The sequence below is a fragment of the Neovison vison genome, chromosome X (genome assembly GCF_020171115.1).
Source record: "Neovison vison isolate M4711 chromosome X, ASM_NN_V1, whole genome shotgun sequence".
In the NCBI taxonomy this organism is placed as follows: domain Eukaryota; kingdom Metazoa; phylum Chordata; class Mammalia; order Carnivora; family Mustelidae; genus Neogale; species Neogale vison.
In genome coordinates this window covers 15,389,065-15,404,903 of record NC_058105.1, presented here as the reverse complement: position 1 = coordinate 15,404,903, position 15,839 = coordinate 15,389,065, and the positions used below count along the sequence as shown (strand labels likewise).

General features: G+C 43.8%; 1 protein-coding gene across 1 annotated transcript in view; it reads left to right on the top strand.

Annotated features, from left to right (window-relative positions):
• ADGRG4 (adhesion G protein-coupled receptor G4) overlaps positions 1–15,839 on the top strand; it is an 87,988-nt gene that overhangs the window by 58,601 nt on the left and 13,548 nt on the right. Inside the window, exons 14-18 of the mRNA XM_044234682.1 lie at positions 2,698–2,817; positions 7,351–7,396; positions 9,059–9,162; positions 11,007–11,128; positions 14,240–14,508. Of these exons, the coding sequence (XP_044090617.1) occupies positions 2,698–2,817; positions 7,351–7,396; positions 9,059–9,162; positions 11,007–11,128; positions 14,240–14,508 (661 nt within the window). The remainder of the gene's footprint in view (positions 1–2,697; positions 2,818–7,350; positions 7,397–9,058; positions 9,163–11,006; positions 11,129–14,239; positions 14,509–15,839) is intronic.

Sequence of the window (15,839 nt, the reverse complement as noted above, 5' to 3'; positions counted from 1 at the left end):
ATTCACTAACATCTTCCACGGAAGGGGATTAAAGATCTTTGACAAAATTAGCCTACGGACGTCATAGTGCCAGATAATGGATTAGAAGTAGCCTGCCGTCACATTCAGAACCGGAAGGGCCCTTGTAACTCTTAGTGGCCTGTCTCTTTTTACTGATGACCATGTTGAGACTCAGAGAGGGGAAGGCACCTGCTAGAAGTGACACAAGATATTCAGTCGGTCACACAGTTATTACTCAACCAGCAAACAGTGATCGAGATCCTGCGAGGGGTCTTGTGTCATGCTGGGTGCTGGAAATACAACAGCGAGTGACAGAGACATGGTGTGGGTCCTCATGGAACTCGGTGTGAGCGGGGAGAACAGATACCGACAGATTCTAACCTTGAAGGGGGTGACCTTGAGCCTGGGTCTGGTGCCACTGATCACTGGGGAGGGAGTGCTTATAAGAGATGCCTCTCTTTAACTACCTTTTCCCCTAAGTCCCAAGTTAACCTTGCTTTCATGTTGCTTCCTCCGATCTTTTTATCAAAATCTTAACAGCCACTGTAACATTTTACTTTAATGCTTGATAAGGGGAGGCCGGCTGGTTCCGTCAGTGGAGCGGATGACCCTGGATCTTGGGGTTGTGAGTTCCAGCCCCACGTTGGGTGTAGAGATGATGTAAAAATAAAATATTGAAAAAAATTTGTTGAGAAGACACTATTCTTGGAAAACACATACCTCCTCCACCACGAGAGGAGGGTCTCTGGAAGGACAAAATATTAGGCAAGTACAATATGGCACAGGGGCTCTGGGAGCATAGTGGAAAGATTGGGGAGATCAGGAAAGACCTAGAGAGGTGTGGGCTGGAACCCAAGGTTGAGTAGAAGGTAGGAGATAAAAGGGGCAGGCAGAAGTGTGGAGGAGGGCTTCTGGTAGAGGGAACAACTTCTCTAAAAGGTTCAGAAGTGAAACAGGTAAAACTTGAGCCTTGAGCCAAAGTGTGGAAGAGGGAGAAATGATGTAGCACCTTTTCTTGTGTGGCTGCCATTTTGTAGGGAAGAGAAATAAAACCAGAGGACAGGTTAATTAAGTCCTGAGTTGTGGTGTGTTTCCCCTCTTTTGGCATTTCCACTGCAGGAAACTGTATCTCTTCCTAAGTTGAGAAGATTGTTTGATGTCCACTGGTCCACTTTTCTTCCTGTTAACAGTGTACCAGAGGGGAAGAGATTTTAAGGAACAAGAGGGCTTGGGCTAGCGCTTGGTCTTTGGATGGTCATCCGGGGCCCTGGGCACCATATTGTGCTGTAGATCCACCCCGGCCTCAGGCCACCGCACCGGAATTTCTCTGGGAAAAGAGCATGGGACCACCCGGTTGGCTTTGGAGGAACAGAGCTGGTCAGGAACGGGAAGGGAGTAGCTTCCTAGCGGAACCCCAGGCTGTGTTCACAGTTACCCAGTTCTCAGGGGCTTCAGGGCTCAGAAATAGGAGCACCGGGCATCTTCTGAAAATGGCCCAGCAGGCTCTGCAAGGAGCATCGTCTGGGCTCACCTCATCTAGGCTTTCTTGGCAAGTCCTCAGAGGACTTTCTCCCCAGCCCTCCTGTCCTGTGCCTGCCTTACCTCTTGTCTCTTCACTTGTGCCCCAGAAGAGGCAATCTCCCAGCTGCCTCGCCCCCTGGGGCCTTGGCCTGTGGCCCTCTGGCCCTGAGAATTAGCAAGTTGCCACATCCTGAATTAGCTACATTCTATGGGATCTCCTTTGAACCAATATTTATGAAGTGTCCTTGCGCCATTGTGCCCTAGCTGTGGGATCTTTGCCCAAGCCTTTGAGCCTCCCCAACCTTCTGTTTATCCAGAAAACGTGTATATTGTTTCAGTGAGGACTGAAGAGAGTGTATGTGGAAAGCACCTAACAATGTAACCGGCTCGCTCTGGGCACAAGACGAAATGCTTGCTCTATGTCCGGCCATGAGGGGGGACACGAGGTCACGCGACATCTCTGCTCTGACCTCAGATCTCACAGTCCCCTAGGGAGGAGATGATGGCCCTCAGAAACTTATTTCAACCTGGATATTTATCCTCCTGCTTCCATCTTCAAGGGGGAGGAACAAGCCAAGGGTGGCTTATAACTAACCCATGACAAATTTGTGTTTCTTAGGGGGAGGGGCCCCTCTAAAAATAAGTACGGGTGGTTAAGAGTTAGAGCTAAGATATGCTGTGAAGTGTCAGGCTTGGGAGTTATGGAAGCAGGGAATGGTTTCACCTCGCGGCTAGTGAGGTACTGAGTAGCAACTATCAACAAAGTAGCAGCAAAGCCCATGCTTAGCTGGGTATATATTTGGATGTAGGGCTCGGGTTAGTGAATGGTTCCAGCTTGGTCGACTTGAGACCTTATGCGAAGACAGGAGATGAGCTAAATGATATCTAAAACATTTTCTCACAGGACACCTAGCCGGCTCTGTCAGTAAAGCATGCAATTCTTGATATTGGGGTCGTGAGGTCGAGCCTCAAGTGGGGTGTAGAGTTTTTACTTAAAAAAGAAGTAAAATAATAAAAATAAATGAATAAATACAAATAAAAATTTTTCTTCAGCTTGTGATTTTATTTTCTGTATTTCTGTACCTCCTGCCATGCATTAGTAACTCTGAACTAATTGTTGACTTGCCAGAAATTGGGGATTTATAAGCTGAACTCTTCGTTATGTCTCACCCACAGACCGGAAGCGTCACTAAAGCACTAAGCACCTTCGTGGTGAGTGCCAGCGTTTCAGACACATCCCTTGAAAACTTGGCTGAGCCGGTGGTTATCACTCTGCAGCATGTTGAAGGAAACCAGGTAGTGTACCCTTTTTCATCTCAGGATAGGAAGGACTCCGAAACCCTCCTTGGGCTTTCTGTTAAAAATAATGGAGTAGGGACGCCTGGGTGGCGCAGTTGGTTGGACGACTGCCTTCGGCTCAGGGCGTGATCCTGGAGTCCCGGGATCGAGTCCCACATCAGGCTCCCAGCTCCATGGGGAGTCTGCTTCGCTCTCTGACCTTCTCCTCACTCATGCTCTCTCTCACTGTCTCTCTCTCAAATAAATAAATAAAATCTTTAAAAAAAAAAATAATGGAGTAGTGGGGCACTTGGTGGCTCAGTGGGTTAAGTCTCTGCCTTCAGCTCAGGTCATGATCCCAGGGTCCTGGGATCGAGTCCTGCATCCGGCTCCTGGCTCAACGGGGAGCCTGCTTCTCCCTCTTTCTCTGCCTGCTGCTCCCCTTGCTTGTGTGTGCTCTCACTCTGTGTGTGTCCAGTAAATAAAATCTTTAAAAACTGGACTGTTTAACAGATATGGTTCTAAGACTTAAAGAAGATCATCCCATTTTAGGCAGTAGAGGTGTGTTGTAGTTGAGACCTTCTAGACATAATGCCATGGCTTAAAGGGATAAGTAATGTGGGCTTCTAGCACAGTGACAGATCGGCAGAGGACTGACTAGGGCAGGTCGATGTTTTGGTGGTCCCATTACACTAAATGATATTGAATTCCATTCGTTTTTGAGTGAGGCAAACAATTTAAAATAATTGAACATTTTGATCCTTTTGAATTGCCACTAAGAGCATTAAAATATGTATTAATTATCACCAACGAATTAAAACCATAGTCATATGGCATAACATACGGAATATATTACTAAATGATCAAATTTAGCTGTAGTATAAGAATGAACTACTATTCCATTCTTTGATATTAATGTATGTCCAGTGTGAAGTCTTAATAGCTTCCTTCATTCCCAATCGAAACGACCATATGGTACAGCACATTTTTCACAGGTCTTAATTCTAGGAGGGAAGGAGGAAGGGTGGGAAAGGATGTAAGAAACACCAGATACCAAAGAAACATGTTAGATGGATAAGATCTCTCAATTCCAACACAGGCCCCAGCTCTCCAAGCATCCTCCAGCAACCAAATTCCAAAGTTCTGCAAGGAACACCTACCTCACATTGGACCTGCCCTGACCTTTCATAGCCTCCTCCTGGGTCTTCCACCAGGAGGGTGCGGCAAATTCCTCGGTTACCAGATATTTGTGTGTATGTGTGTATGCACTGAGTTTTATTGTAACAAAGCAACTTGTACACTTTTAATATTTAAAACCAGGCATCATCTTGGGGCCCCTGGGTGTCTCAGTCTGTTAAGCATCTGACTTTAGCACAGGTCATGATCCTGGAATCCTGGGACTGAGCCCCATGTTGGGCTCCTCGCTCAGTGGGGAGTCATCTCGGCCCTCTCCCTATGCCCCTCCCCCTGTCCGTGCTCTCTCTCAAATAAATAAATAAAATCTTAAAAAAAAAACCCAAACCCTGAGCATCATTTTTCCTTTGCAGTGAAATAAACAAACAGATGGAAGAATAAACAGGAACAAAGATGTAATAGAGAATGTCAATTCCAAATAATATCCTACAGGTACTGCTAATTCTCCCATTCAGTGGCAGGGATCAAGTCACCATTAGGAGAGAATTTTATTTTAAAATTGCCATCTTGGGGGCACCTGGGTGGCTCAGTGGGTTACGCCTCTGCCTTTGGCTCAGGTCATGATCTCAGGGTCCTGGGATCGAGCCCCGCATCGGGCTCTCTGCTCAGCGGGGAGGCTGCTTCCCTTCCTCTCTCTCTGCCTGCCTCTCTGCCTACTTGTGATCTCTGTCAAATAAATAAATAAAATCTTTAAAGAAAAAATTTGCCATCTTGGGGAGCCTGGGTGGCTTAGTGAGCTAAAGCCTCCGCCTTCGGCTCAGGTCATGATCCCAGGGTCCTGGGATCGAGCCCCGCATCGGGCTCTTTGTGCAGCAGGGAGCCTGCTTCCCCACCCTCTCTCTGCCTACCTCTCTGCCTACTTGTGATCTCTGTCTGTCAAATAAACAAAATCTTTAAAAAAATAAAATTGCCATCTTAAACTGCAAGGATGTCCATTAAACATCACAACCGAAGATATCAGAGGAGAAGCCATGTGGTCAGAATGCCCACTTAACTCACCCAAACATCTCAAACCCAACCTTTGGTGACTTTCTATAACCCCATTTTAAAATTTTATTTTATTTTTTAAGGTTTTAATTATTTTAGAGAGAGAGTGTTGCAGAGGGAGAGAGTATGAGCATAGCAGAGGGAGGGGCAGAGGGAGAAGCAGAGTCCCCGATGAGCAGGGAGCTTGATGCGGAACTCAATCCCAGGATACTGGGAGAAAGACCTGAGCCAAAGGCAGATGCTCAACCAACTGAGCTACCCAGGTGCCCTTGTACTTCATTTTTAAATTTACTTACTTTCTTTTTTTTTAACCAAGAGAAAGTAGACAGATACATGTTGCTCAATACTGTCCATACTCCATACTCAAGTAGAAACGCTGTAATCTCTGAGCCCAATATCCAGAGAAAGGAGGAAAACTGGAACTCAAGGCACTCCCACGCGTGAGTCCCACACCTTTCAGTTTCCAGCAGAGCTAGGGGAGCAGAAAGGTTTCCTTTTTTTCCCACAGAACATGGTAGTATTCATTCCAGAATGTTTGTGTTGAGACAGGAAGGGATAAAAATGAATTTGGAACAGAAAGGGTAGAGATTCTTTCCCCCACTGTATTCCTCTTGAGGCATTTCCCCCCAAAACAAGTTGAGAACCATGGTATAGATGGAGAGAAGAGATACTTGAAAAAACAGGAAAAATGGGCACAAGATGGGGGCCTGTGGGCTGTAACTTGCTGCCAAGGACTGGAGAAATTTTTAGAAAGAAGTTTGGGATCCATGATTGTTCCATGACTCAGTTTCTCCTTCCTCCCTATGCTACCTCCCCTCATTCTTCTCTTCATCTCCTTCGCTTTCATCCTCCTCCCCTTCATCAATATCTTCATCACCACCTACTTCTTCTTCCCCTCCTTCATCATCCATATCGAGAACAAAGTAGCGCGGTCATGGATTTGGCCAAGTATTATCTTCAATGACCTCTGCTGGTTCATCTGCAATGGCATCGGAATCATCAGGAAACCAGGGGAAGAAGCTCTCTGGCTCGTCATGCAGTCTCTTCCTGCTGACTCCATTCTGTTTTGGACCTGTATGTTTCATCAAATCCTTTCTGGATTTCCATTTGATTTCAGTGGACTTGGAAGATGAAATCACCACTCTCGGTCAGATGAAATTCTTTGGAGAGAACTTTATTTTTTTTTTTTAAGATTTTATTTATTTATTTGACAGAGAGAGATCACAAGTAGGCAGAGAGGCAGGCAGAGAGAGAGAGAGGGAAGCAGGCTCCCTGCTGAGTAGAGAGCCCGACGTGGGACTCTATCCCAGGACCCTGAGATCATGACCTGAGCTGAAGGCAGCGGCTTAACCCACTGAGCCACCCAGGCGCCCCGAGAACTTTATTTTTGAAGGAAGAGATTTCATCAAAGTAAAAATCTGTTCTGAAACATACCTGATTTCATATCTTAGAGTTCTGTCACCTCGACTCAGCATCTCTTCATCCCCCTCCCCGAGCAGTGCAGACACCTGTGGATGGTTGACTCTTGGCCATCAGTTCTGACCTTTTCTGAAAAACGTGGTTGGTGGAGTTTGTTATATTTCTTTTCTAGTTTCAAGATCTCCATGCTGGGTTGTTCATAAGTCTGTCTATTTCATTTTGTACTTCATCAGGATGTGCAGTTGCTTCCTGCTGCTCTTTTTCTCCCTTTAGCAAGTGCTCAGAGGTCAACAGCTCCTCTGGCCTAGGGGCAGGAGGCAGACTCTCTTTCTTCATCTGAGGCAGGAGCGAAGACTGCCATTTTGGGGCCATGCTGTGAGGAAGGTCCATGGAACAAAGGCAGACGCACATCTGGAAGATGTTCTGATTACTCTTACGTTATGAAATATTGTATTTGCTTATTTGTTTGTTTATGTATTAATTTATTTTAAAGATTTTATTCAGTTATTTGAGGGAGAGAGAGAGCACACATAAGCACGGGGAGGGGCAGAGGAAGAGGGAGAGAAGTAGACTCTCAGCTGAGCACACAACCTGACGTGGAGCTCGATCCCAATAGCCTGAGATCATGACTTCTGCCGAAACCAAGAATCAGACGCTTGACCAACTGAGCCACCCAGAAGCCCGTACCAAACATTTTAAAGGACACATACGAGACCACCATGCAGTAGCATGCTGTTTTCTCACTTATAAACCCCAAGTTACTTGGGGTTAGTCTTAACGCCAACTCGCAAATGGTCCGAGTGTGTGTGTGTGTGTGTGTGTGTGTGTGTGTATCTGTCTGTCTGTCTACTGTTTGTAAAAACATTGAGAAGAAAATGCTTCTGTGTACGCATCACTGTGTGGTAACTATCACAAGAAAAGTTGTTTACCTCTGATTTTTCTTTTTTCTAGAATTATGATCGAGTTCACTGTGCCTTTTGGGACTTTGGGAGTAACAGTAAGTATTTTTCTGAGCAAGCTTTGTCTTCAGCCCTCAATGAGACTTTGCCCCTGACCATTTTCCTAATTGGCAGTTGGATGACAGGGAGCCGTACTGTCTTAACAGACCCTACAGAGAACTCTGACTGACCAAGATATGAATATGAGGTTTATATCTAGTTAGGGCATGGAGGGTTAAAAAAAAGCCTTTCTTTTTGATAAGAGACTTATTTGGGGGATCAGAAAAGTCATACAACTTGAGAATAAGGGAATTTGGAAGACCCGGTGCAGGGTAGCCTTGAGCTGTTTGAAGCAAGTTGAGAAATAAACACCTGGCTCTCCATCTGTGTTTTCCTGTGGAGATTTGCAACATCTACTATCTTCTTCCCTTTTTCCCTCATCTCTTCTAGACTGACTGTGTGACCTTGAGGAGTCCATTTACTCTCTAGGGGCCTCAATCTTTTTATCTTTTCACCAAGGGGGTAAGACTTGCTGGGTGGGCTTGAAGGGCCCTTCCTGTTTGGCTAGGTATGAATCTTTGGGGACAATAAGAGAAGGGGTTGGGAATGGGGATCACAGAATGGGTTCCTCTTCAGTCTGACTGCGCCATTGGAATCTCCAGAGATATGGTCAAATGTCAAAGTGCTCCCATCCAGAATCCATTTTCCCTGGAATGCCAGGGGCTATGTGCCCCTCAGTCTGGGAAATTTTTCCTTTTCAGTATCCTTGAAATTCTGGGAGAAAAAGGAAATTCTCCTCCTGTTGGACTCCCTAGGATGTAGGACTACTATTCCTTCCCTACAACAGAGATGGCACATCCTTTCCTGGTCCTCTTCAAGTCTCCCAGGATAAGATTCCTGTTAAATGGTAAACCTTGTCATTGACAGCCTCAGTAAATTGAGCCAGTGGCCAGATTCCTCCCAGGTCACCCTTTGTCCCCACCCTCTGTTCATGGATCCAGAACCTCTGGAATCTATGGGGTTATCTTGGATGGACAAATTTTGATCACATTTAGCTGCCCGCTTTACGATAACCTCTCTGGTCTAGTGCCTCCCTGGAGGTTCTACTCCAGATCTGGTCTAGTATCTGAGGTCTACAGGTTACATGGAATTGTGGAGGTTGGTTTTAGAACCCTGAATAAACTCGGGAGTGAGAAACGAGGCAAGTGTCAAGTAAAGCAGAGGCTTTAGTTGACCCTAAGGAGTGACAGACAGCCCACGATCCAGCTGGAACTGGTGGTTTCAGATGTTTCTTCCAACACCACCAAGCAGGCCCAGATGTCAGCCTAGATTCTGTAGCTCATGTCCTTCAAAAAGTTCTAGATCTACCTGTTCCGTATTTGTGCTACTTAAGAAAACAGTCCTTACTCTGTCACTCCAGCATGGTGGCAGGACTGTGGTTTATGATTACAGTCTGTCCTGATCTGTAGAAGGAATCTGTAGGAGTTCTTGTTTGGGGACAGGAAGTGAGAGCCCAAGATGGAATGCCATGCATGAAGTCCCCCAAAAGTCCATTTTGCCTATTAGAATTCATTTGATTGCAATGTTCAACTATACCTCTATCTTGCTCTCTTAACAAAAAATACTAATTAGAACACACGCTCCGAAGGTGCATATATTGAAAAATTAAACATATCTGAGAAAAACAAAATTGCTTTGAAATTCCCTTCTGTCTCCTGCAGATGGGCAAGGTGGATGGAATTCGTCAGGCTGTAAAGTAAAGGAAACGAACGTAAATCACACAATCTGTCAGTGTGACCACCTCACCCATTTCGGAGTCTTAATGGTGAGTTGTCTGTTAATCACTCCTTGATAGAGTTTGGACAACTTTTATTAGATTGAAGACCAGAAATACATGTGTGAACTGTGATGGAAAAGTGGTGTATGGGTTGGAAAAAAAGCCACCTCTTTTTTCACACAAAGTAGAGCAGATTGAAATAAATATTTCTCTCCTTATCAAAGTAATGCCTGCTCTTCAAAATTCAAACATTATAGAAAAGGTCCTTATAATCCCCTCCCAAGAAATCACTGCCTTTAACACCTTTATGTAAATTCTTTCACATTCTTTTCCCACGTGTATATTAGTATATGTTTTTGTTTTATAGAAAAAGGATCAAATTATTCACGCTGTTTACCACTTTCTTTGTATTAACAATGCAGTGGGGCATCTTTCTGGCAAAGATCTATCCATCTACTTCAATTTTCAAAATGCCTTTATAGAATTCTCTATATTGTGGATTTAACACGATGAATGTAGCCAATCCCCTACATGCAGGCATTTTAGTTGTTACTGTTTTTCTCCATTATGAACAATGCTGTAATACACATTTTTATTCATTTCTCTTCTAACCCTGGTGTAACTACTTCTGTGGGATAAATTGATGGAAGCAGAAATGCTGGGTCAAAGGGTATGGTCATTAAATTTTTTAATTGTCAGATTGCAGTGTAGGAAAGATATAATTTGTTTTAAATTCTTGCAGTACTTACCAAACAAGACTCATCTCCTCAGCTCTCTTATTCAGGCTTAGAGCTTCAGAGTCATCATTAATTAACTCTTCCATCTCTTTAGTTCCCCATGGCCCTCCCCAACATAGGGACTTGCTGAGTTTTCCTTCAAAATAGTGCCTGGCTGGCTCAGACAGAGAACTCCTGACTCTTGATCTCGGGGTCAGGAGTTCGAGCCCCACGTTGGGCAGAGTTTACTGATAAAAGAAAAGAAAGAAAATGACTCTTAAATGTGTTCCTTCTTCTCTACCCCTCTCTGAGTACTTTCTTGGCTCTCTCTATATATTATATATACTTTATTATATATATATATATATATATATATATATATTCTGAGCCAAATATTTTTCCTTGTGGGGGACTGTTCTGTGCATGGTCAGATGTTTAGCAACATCTCTGGCCTCTCTACCCACTAGATGCCCATAGTCCCTTTCCCAGCTGAGACAACCAAAAACGTCTAGACATTGCCGATATCCAGGGTGGAGGGGAGGGGCGATATCGCTTCCAGTTAAGAACAACCAGGGTAGACCAGTGCTTCTTAGCCTTTTATGATTCGTGAATCTCTATTACTATCCGAGGAAAGCTCTGGACCTTCTCCCCAGAACAATGCACACATACAGTCAAATGATTTTGCCTGCCATTTCAAGTCTTTAATGATCCCCAGGTTAGGAAATTTGGGGATTATGTGATCTCTAAGATCCATTTTGTCTCTTAATTTTATTAAAGTTATTGAAGGTCTAAGGGAAAGGAACTTTTTTTTTAATATTCTGTGTAGTGTTTCGGGACGCTTAGTTCAAATAATGATTCACCTTGCATCCCAAATTCACATCTGTTAGTTTGGTTATATTTTAAGTGTGGAACATGTTAATGACAATAAAGCCAAAACTAAATGTTCTTCCAGGGCAGTTGATGGCTCTCCATTACCTGTACACAGTAAGTTGCACCAGGCATAGCCAACAAACAGTATACAGTCTTATTGTATATTCATCCACATATTCTGGTTTTATAAGAGCTGTAGCAGAGAGGCTGTATATCCTGAGAACCTCCTGTTGATGAACCCAGGAAACGTTTTACCATAAACTTGCTCTGGCAAACGTGTAAAATACAACATATTACATTTCCTAGGATTTATCCAGGTCTGCAATGGATACAGTGAATGAACGGATATTAGTCCTGATAACGTACATTGGATGTGGAATCTCCTCCGTTTTCCTGGGAGTTGCAATAGTGACATACATAGCTTTTCAGTAAGTTGATAGAGTCTTCCTCCGAGTAGGTTTAATTTGGTTTGATGGATGCTATTGTCATTGTAACCACGTTAATTTCATAAAATGTTCCTACTCATCACAATAGGAAGAGGTCAAATCCATTAGATTATGAAGTGGACAGATTGTTTTTTAAAAAAATGACCAAGGCTCTTTCAAAAAAAGAGAGGGAGAGAGCGAGAGAGTGATTGCAATTGGATTTTTAAAAAGAAAGAGGTTTGGGGTAGGGTAAGATTTCTCTAATGGGGTACAAAATGCTAAACATAAAAGGAAAAGTTGATAAATTGGACATCATTGAACTTATGAACTTCTTTCACCAAAAGACACAATCAAGGTAGTGAAAAGGCAAACCACAAACTGGGAGAAGATAATTGCAATGCTGATATCTGCAAAGGACTTTTATGCAGAGTATCTATCTATCTGTATTATATATATGCTATATGTTGTATATAATTATATAATTAATAATTATATAATATATAATAAATGTAATAAATTAATAATTATAATAATTTTATATAATGATATATATACTCTCTTACAAATGAAAAAGATAGACAATACAATTAAAAGTAGGCAAAGAATTTGAAAGAAACCTCACAAAAAAGGATATCCTTACTTAACCTTAATCCTTACCCAGGTGGCTAATATCCATACGACAACGTTCTCAACATCATTACTCATCAGAGAAGTGTTAATGAAAAGCACAGTTATACTTCTATACACCTACCAGAATGGCTAAAATTAATAGTATTAACAAGAGCAAGTGCCAACAAGGGTGTGTAAAATGGCACAGATACTTCCAAAAGTTCTTTGGCAATACCTGCTGAAGATAAATACCTATCTATCTGTTGACCAGAAACTTCACTATTAGAGAGAAGTAAGTGCATATGTCCACCGGAAGATCTATACAAGAATGTGCATAGCAGGGGTACCTGGGTCGCTCAGTCGGTTAAACATCTGCCTTCAGCTCAGATCATGATCCCAGGGTCCTGGGATCCAGGCCGTTGTAAGACTCCCTGTTCAGTGGAGAGAGACTGCTTCTCCCTCTCCCTCTCCCTCTGCCCCTCACCCCTACTCATGCTCTCTCTCGCGCTCTCACTCTACTCTCTCTTTCCAATTAAATAAGTAAAAATCTTTAAAAAAAAAAAAGAATATTCACATTAGCTTCATTTGTAGTGGCTACAAATTGAAAACAACCCCAATGCACATTAGCAGTTGACTGGATGAATAAATTGTGGTATACTCATAAAATGGAATGCTTCACAACAATAAAAAAGAATGGACTTCTGTATAACACGGAACATAATATCCAAACTCTGAGGCATACTGCATGGTTCCATTTATATGAAGTTCTAAGTACAGGCCAAGCCAAGTCTAACAAAATTTAGAATATTGATTACTTCTACCATGCGTGTTGAGTGCGGGGGTGAGGGGAGGTTATCGAATGGGAGAAAGAATAAAGGAGCCTTCTGAAATTTGAAAATATTCCCTCTAGAGAAGATATTGCAAATGACATATCTGATAAAAGGTTGGTATCCAAAATATATATTAAAAAAATGGGGTGGGGTGCCTGGGTGGCTCAGTGGGTTAAGCCTCTGCCTTCGGCTCAGGTCACGATTCCAGGGTCCTGGGATCGAGCCCCACATCGGGCTCTCTGCTCTGCTCAACTTGCTTCCCCCTCTCTCTCTGCCTGCCTCTTTGTCTACTTGTGATCTCTTTCTTTCAAATAAATAAATGAAATCTTAAAAAAATGGGACATCTGGCTGGTTCAGTCAGTGGAGCACGCAGCTCTTGATCTCAGGGTTGTGAGTTTAAGCCCCACGTTGGGAATAGAGATTACTTTAAAAAAAAAGAAATAAACTTTTAAAACAATTCAATAGTTAAAAAATATATACAAAAAGTGATAAAACTCAACACCCCCCAAAAAACAATAATCCAGTTAAAAATGGGCAGAAGAGGGGCACCTGGGTGGCTCAGTGGGTTGAAGCCTCTGCCTTCGGCTTGGGTCATGGTCTCAGGGTCCTGGGATCAATCCCCACATTTGGCTTTCTGCTCAGCAGGGAGCCTGCTTCCCCCTCTCCTTCTGCCTGCCTCTCTGCCTGCTTGTGATCTCTCTCTCTCTCTCTGTCAAATAAATTAAAAAAAAAATGGGCAGAAGACGTGAACAGACATTTCTCCGAAGAAGACATCCAGGGAACCAACAAACATCTGAAAAGATGCTCGACATCCCTCAGCATCAGGTAACTGCTAATCAAAACTACAGTGAGATTATCACCTCACACCTGTCAGAAGGACTAAAATCAACAACAGAAGAAACAACAAGTGGATGAAGCCCCAAGTCTGCTGAAGACGTAATAACACAATGGTGATATCCAGGAAACTCCTTCCTTCCTTCTCCCCAAAAGACAAAAAGAAAAGGAAAAAGAAAAAAGGGTGCTGCTTAGCTCAGAGAGGCCAATATTATTACTGTTAGTGAGGTCACGGTATTTAGGATACTTTGACTCTACCTGGAAAAAGGGTGGGGAGCTCGAAAAATCCATTACATGTAAGGTAAAATGAGTAAGTTAGTTTTTTTAAAGATTTTATTTATTTGTTTGTCAGACAGAGAGCGAGAGAGAGCACAAGCAGGGGCAGAGGCAGAGAGAGAAGCAGGCTCCCTGTGCAGCAAGGAGCCCAATACAGGACTCGATCCCAGGATCCTGGGATTATGACCCCAGCCGAAGGCAGACACTTAACACACTGAGCCACCCAGGAGTCCGTGAGCAAGTTAATTTTAATAGATACTACTTTTCTTTGATTTTTTAAAAAAAGATTTATTTATTTTAAAGACAGAGAAGGGGGGTTGCAGAGGGAGAGTGAATCTCAAGCAGACTCCTGTGTGCAGAGCCTGATGCACGGCTCAATCTCATGACCCCAAGATCACCAGCTCAGCTGAAATCCACAGTTGGCTGCTTAACTTTAACCGACCGAGGCACCCAGGTGCCCCTAGGTGCTTCTTTTATTCTTTCACTTCTCAGGCAGATAAGATGTGGCAATGCTTCATTAAAATCAGAGACCCTCCCTAACCAAACACTGTGCCTTTTCTTTTAGCAAACTCCGAAAAGATCATCCTTCCAAAATCCTGATCAACCTGTGCATGGCACTACTGATGTTAAACCTGACGTTTCTGGTCAATTCCTGGTCCTCATCATTTCAGAAGGCCAGACTCTGTGTCACAGCTGCGGTGACCCTCCATTACTTCCTGCTCGTCTCTTTGACTTGGATGGGCCTAGAGGGGGTCCACATGTACTTGTCTCTCGTCAGAGTCTTCAACATATATGTCCCCAATTATATCCTTAAATTTTGTCTCGTTGGTTGGGGTAAGGATATCTGCTTGTCTGATGTCTCTATTTTAGGCCTGTGTTTATTTCTAATTCCGGCTTCCTGAGACACAGTATTCAGGACCAAATTCTGTTATTATCATCAGTAAGGATGCTGCATCCTTGTTCAGCATTCACAATACTTCCAAGAGAAAAATTTCATCATTATTCCCATTTCATGGTGAGGACACTGAGGTGCAAAGAGGTTAGGTAATTCGCCAGTGTACACAGCTGGTATGCGGCAGAACTGGGATTTGAACCAGAGATTTGGCTCCATAGTTTGGACACATAACCTCTATGATGCAGCCATATTGTTGAAGGGACAGGGAAAGGGCTTGGAATGTGCGGAGGGGTGCTGGGTCAAACACGCCCTGATTCCCACTACACCCCGTGGTGGTGGTGGTCATTGTGGCTGTTCCCCCCGATAGAAGAAGCCAGGAAGGGAACCCAGCATGACAATTCCCTAATTTAAATGTTTCTTCATTGGTTTGCTGTCCTGTATTTCTGACACGGTCAGCTCAGTTCCTGACCCCCCCCTTTGCCTGTTCAAAATAGATATTGAGTTCAGAGTATGTGTTGGAGACACAGGAGGCGTATGAGAAGTGGGACACAGGATCCATGCGAGGATAGATTTTATCTTCCACTGCCTTTGTAAAGACAATAGCTTCCCAATTAGCTCCTCATCCTTTTAATGAGTTCATTAACATAGCACATGCTTTCACGGGATACACAGTCAGTGCTATTATCCATGCTAATGTGGGGAGCAGAGACAGGCAAATACTAAGCAGAGCATAATCTAAAGTTGTTTTAGCACACTTTGCAATCCATCAGAAACACGGAGCCCAAAGCAGTCAGTACACTCCGGTGCCTGGCAGCCCTCATCTCAAGTCAACCGGGAGATTGAAAAACCTTGCAGAAGAGGCTTCATGAATAATCCCCAAAGCAGATAACCCACACTGGCTAACTGTAAAGGGGCTGGAAATCACACTCGGTCCTGGCTTTCCTTCCCCCTTGCCATCTCTCATCCTTGGTTTCCTTCTCAGTCCCCTCCTCCTTCACTTGCTCCTCGAGTGGCAGGGTTCCCCAAGGCTCGCTTTTTTCTCTTGATCTCGTTCCACACACCCTTTCCGGGGTGCAAAAAGCGGCAGCGAAGGCGAAGACTTGGAACCTGGAGGTGGGATAAACCTAGGGAGTGTCAAGGACACACCTAAGCCAAAGTCAAGGCCAAGGCCAAGGCCCGACCGCCTGGACCAGTCCAGATGTAACAAGCTGCTTTCAGATTCAGCTGATGGCTTTCTTATCCAGCTAACGGAAGAGTAGCTAAAGGCACC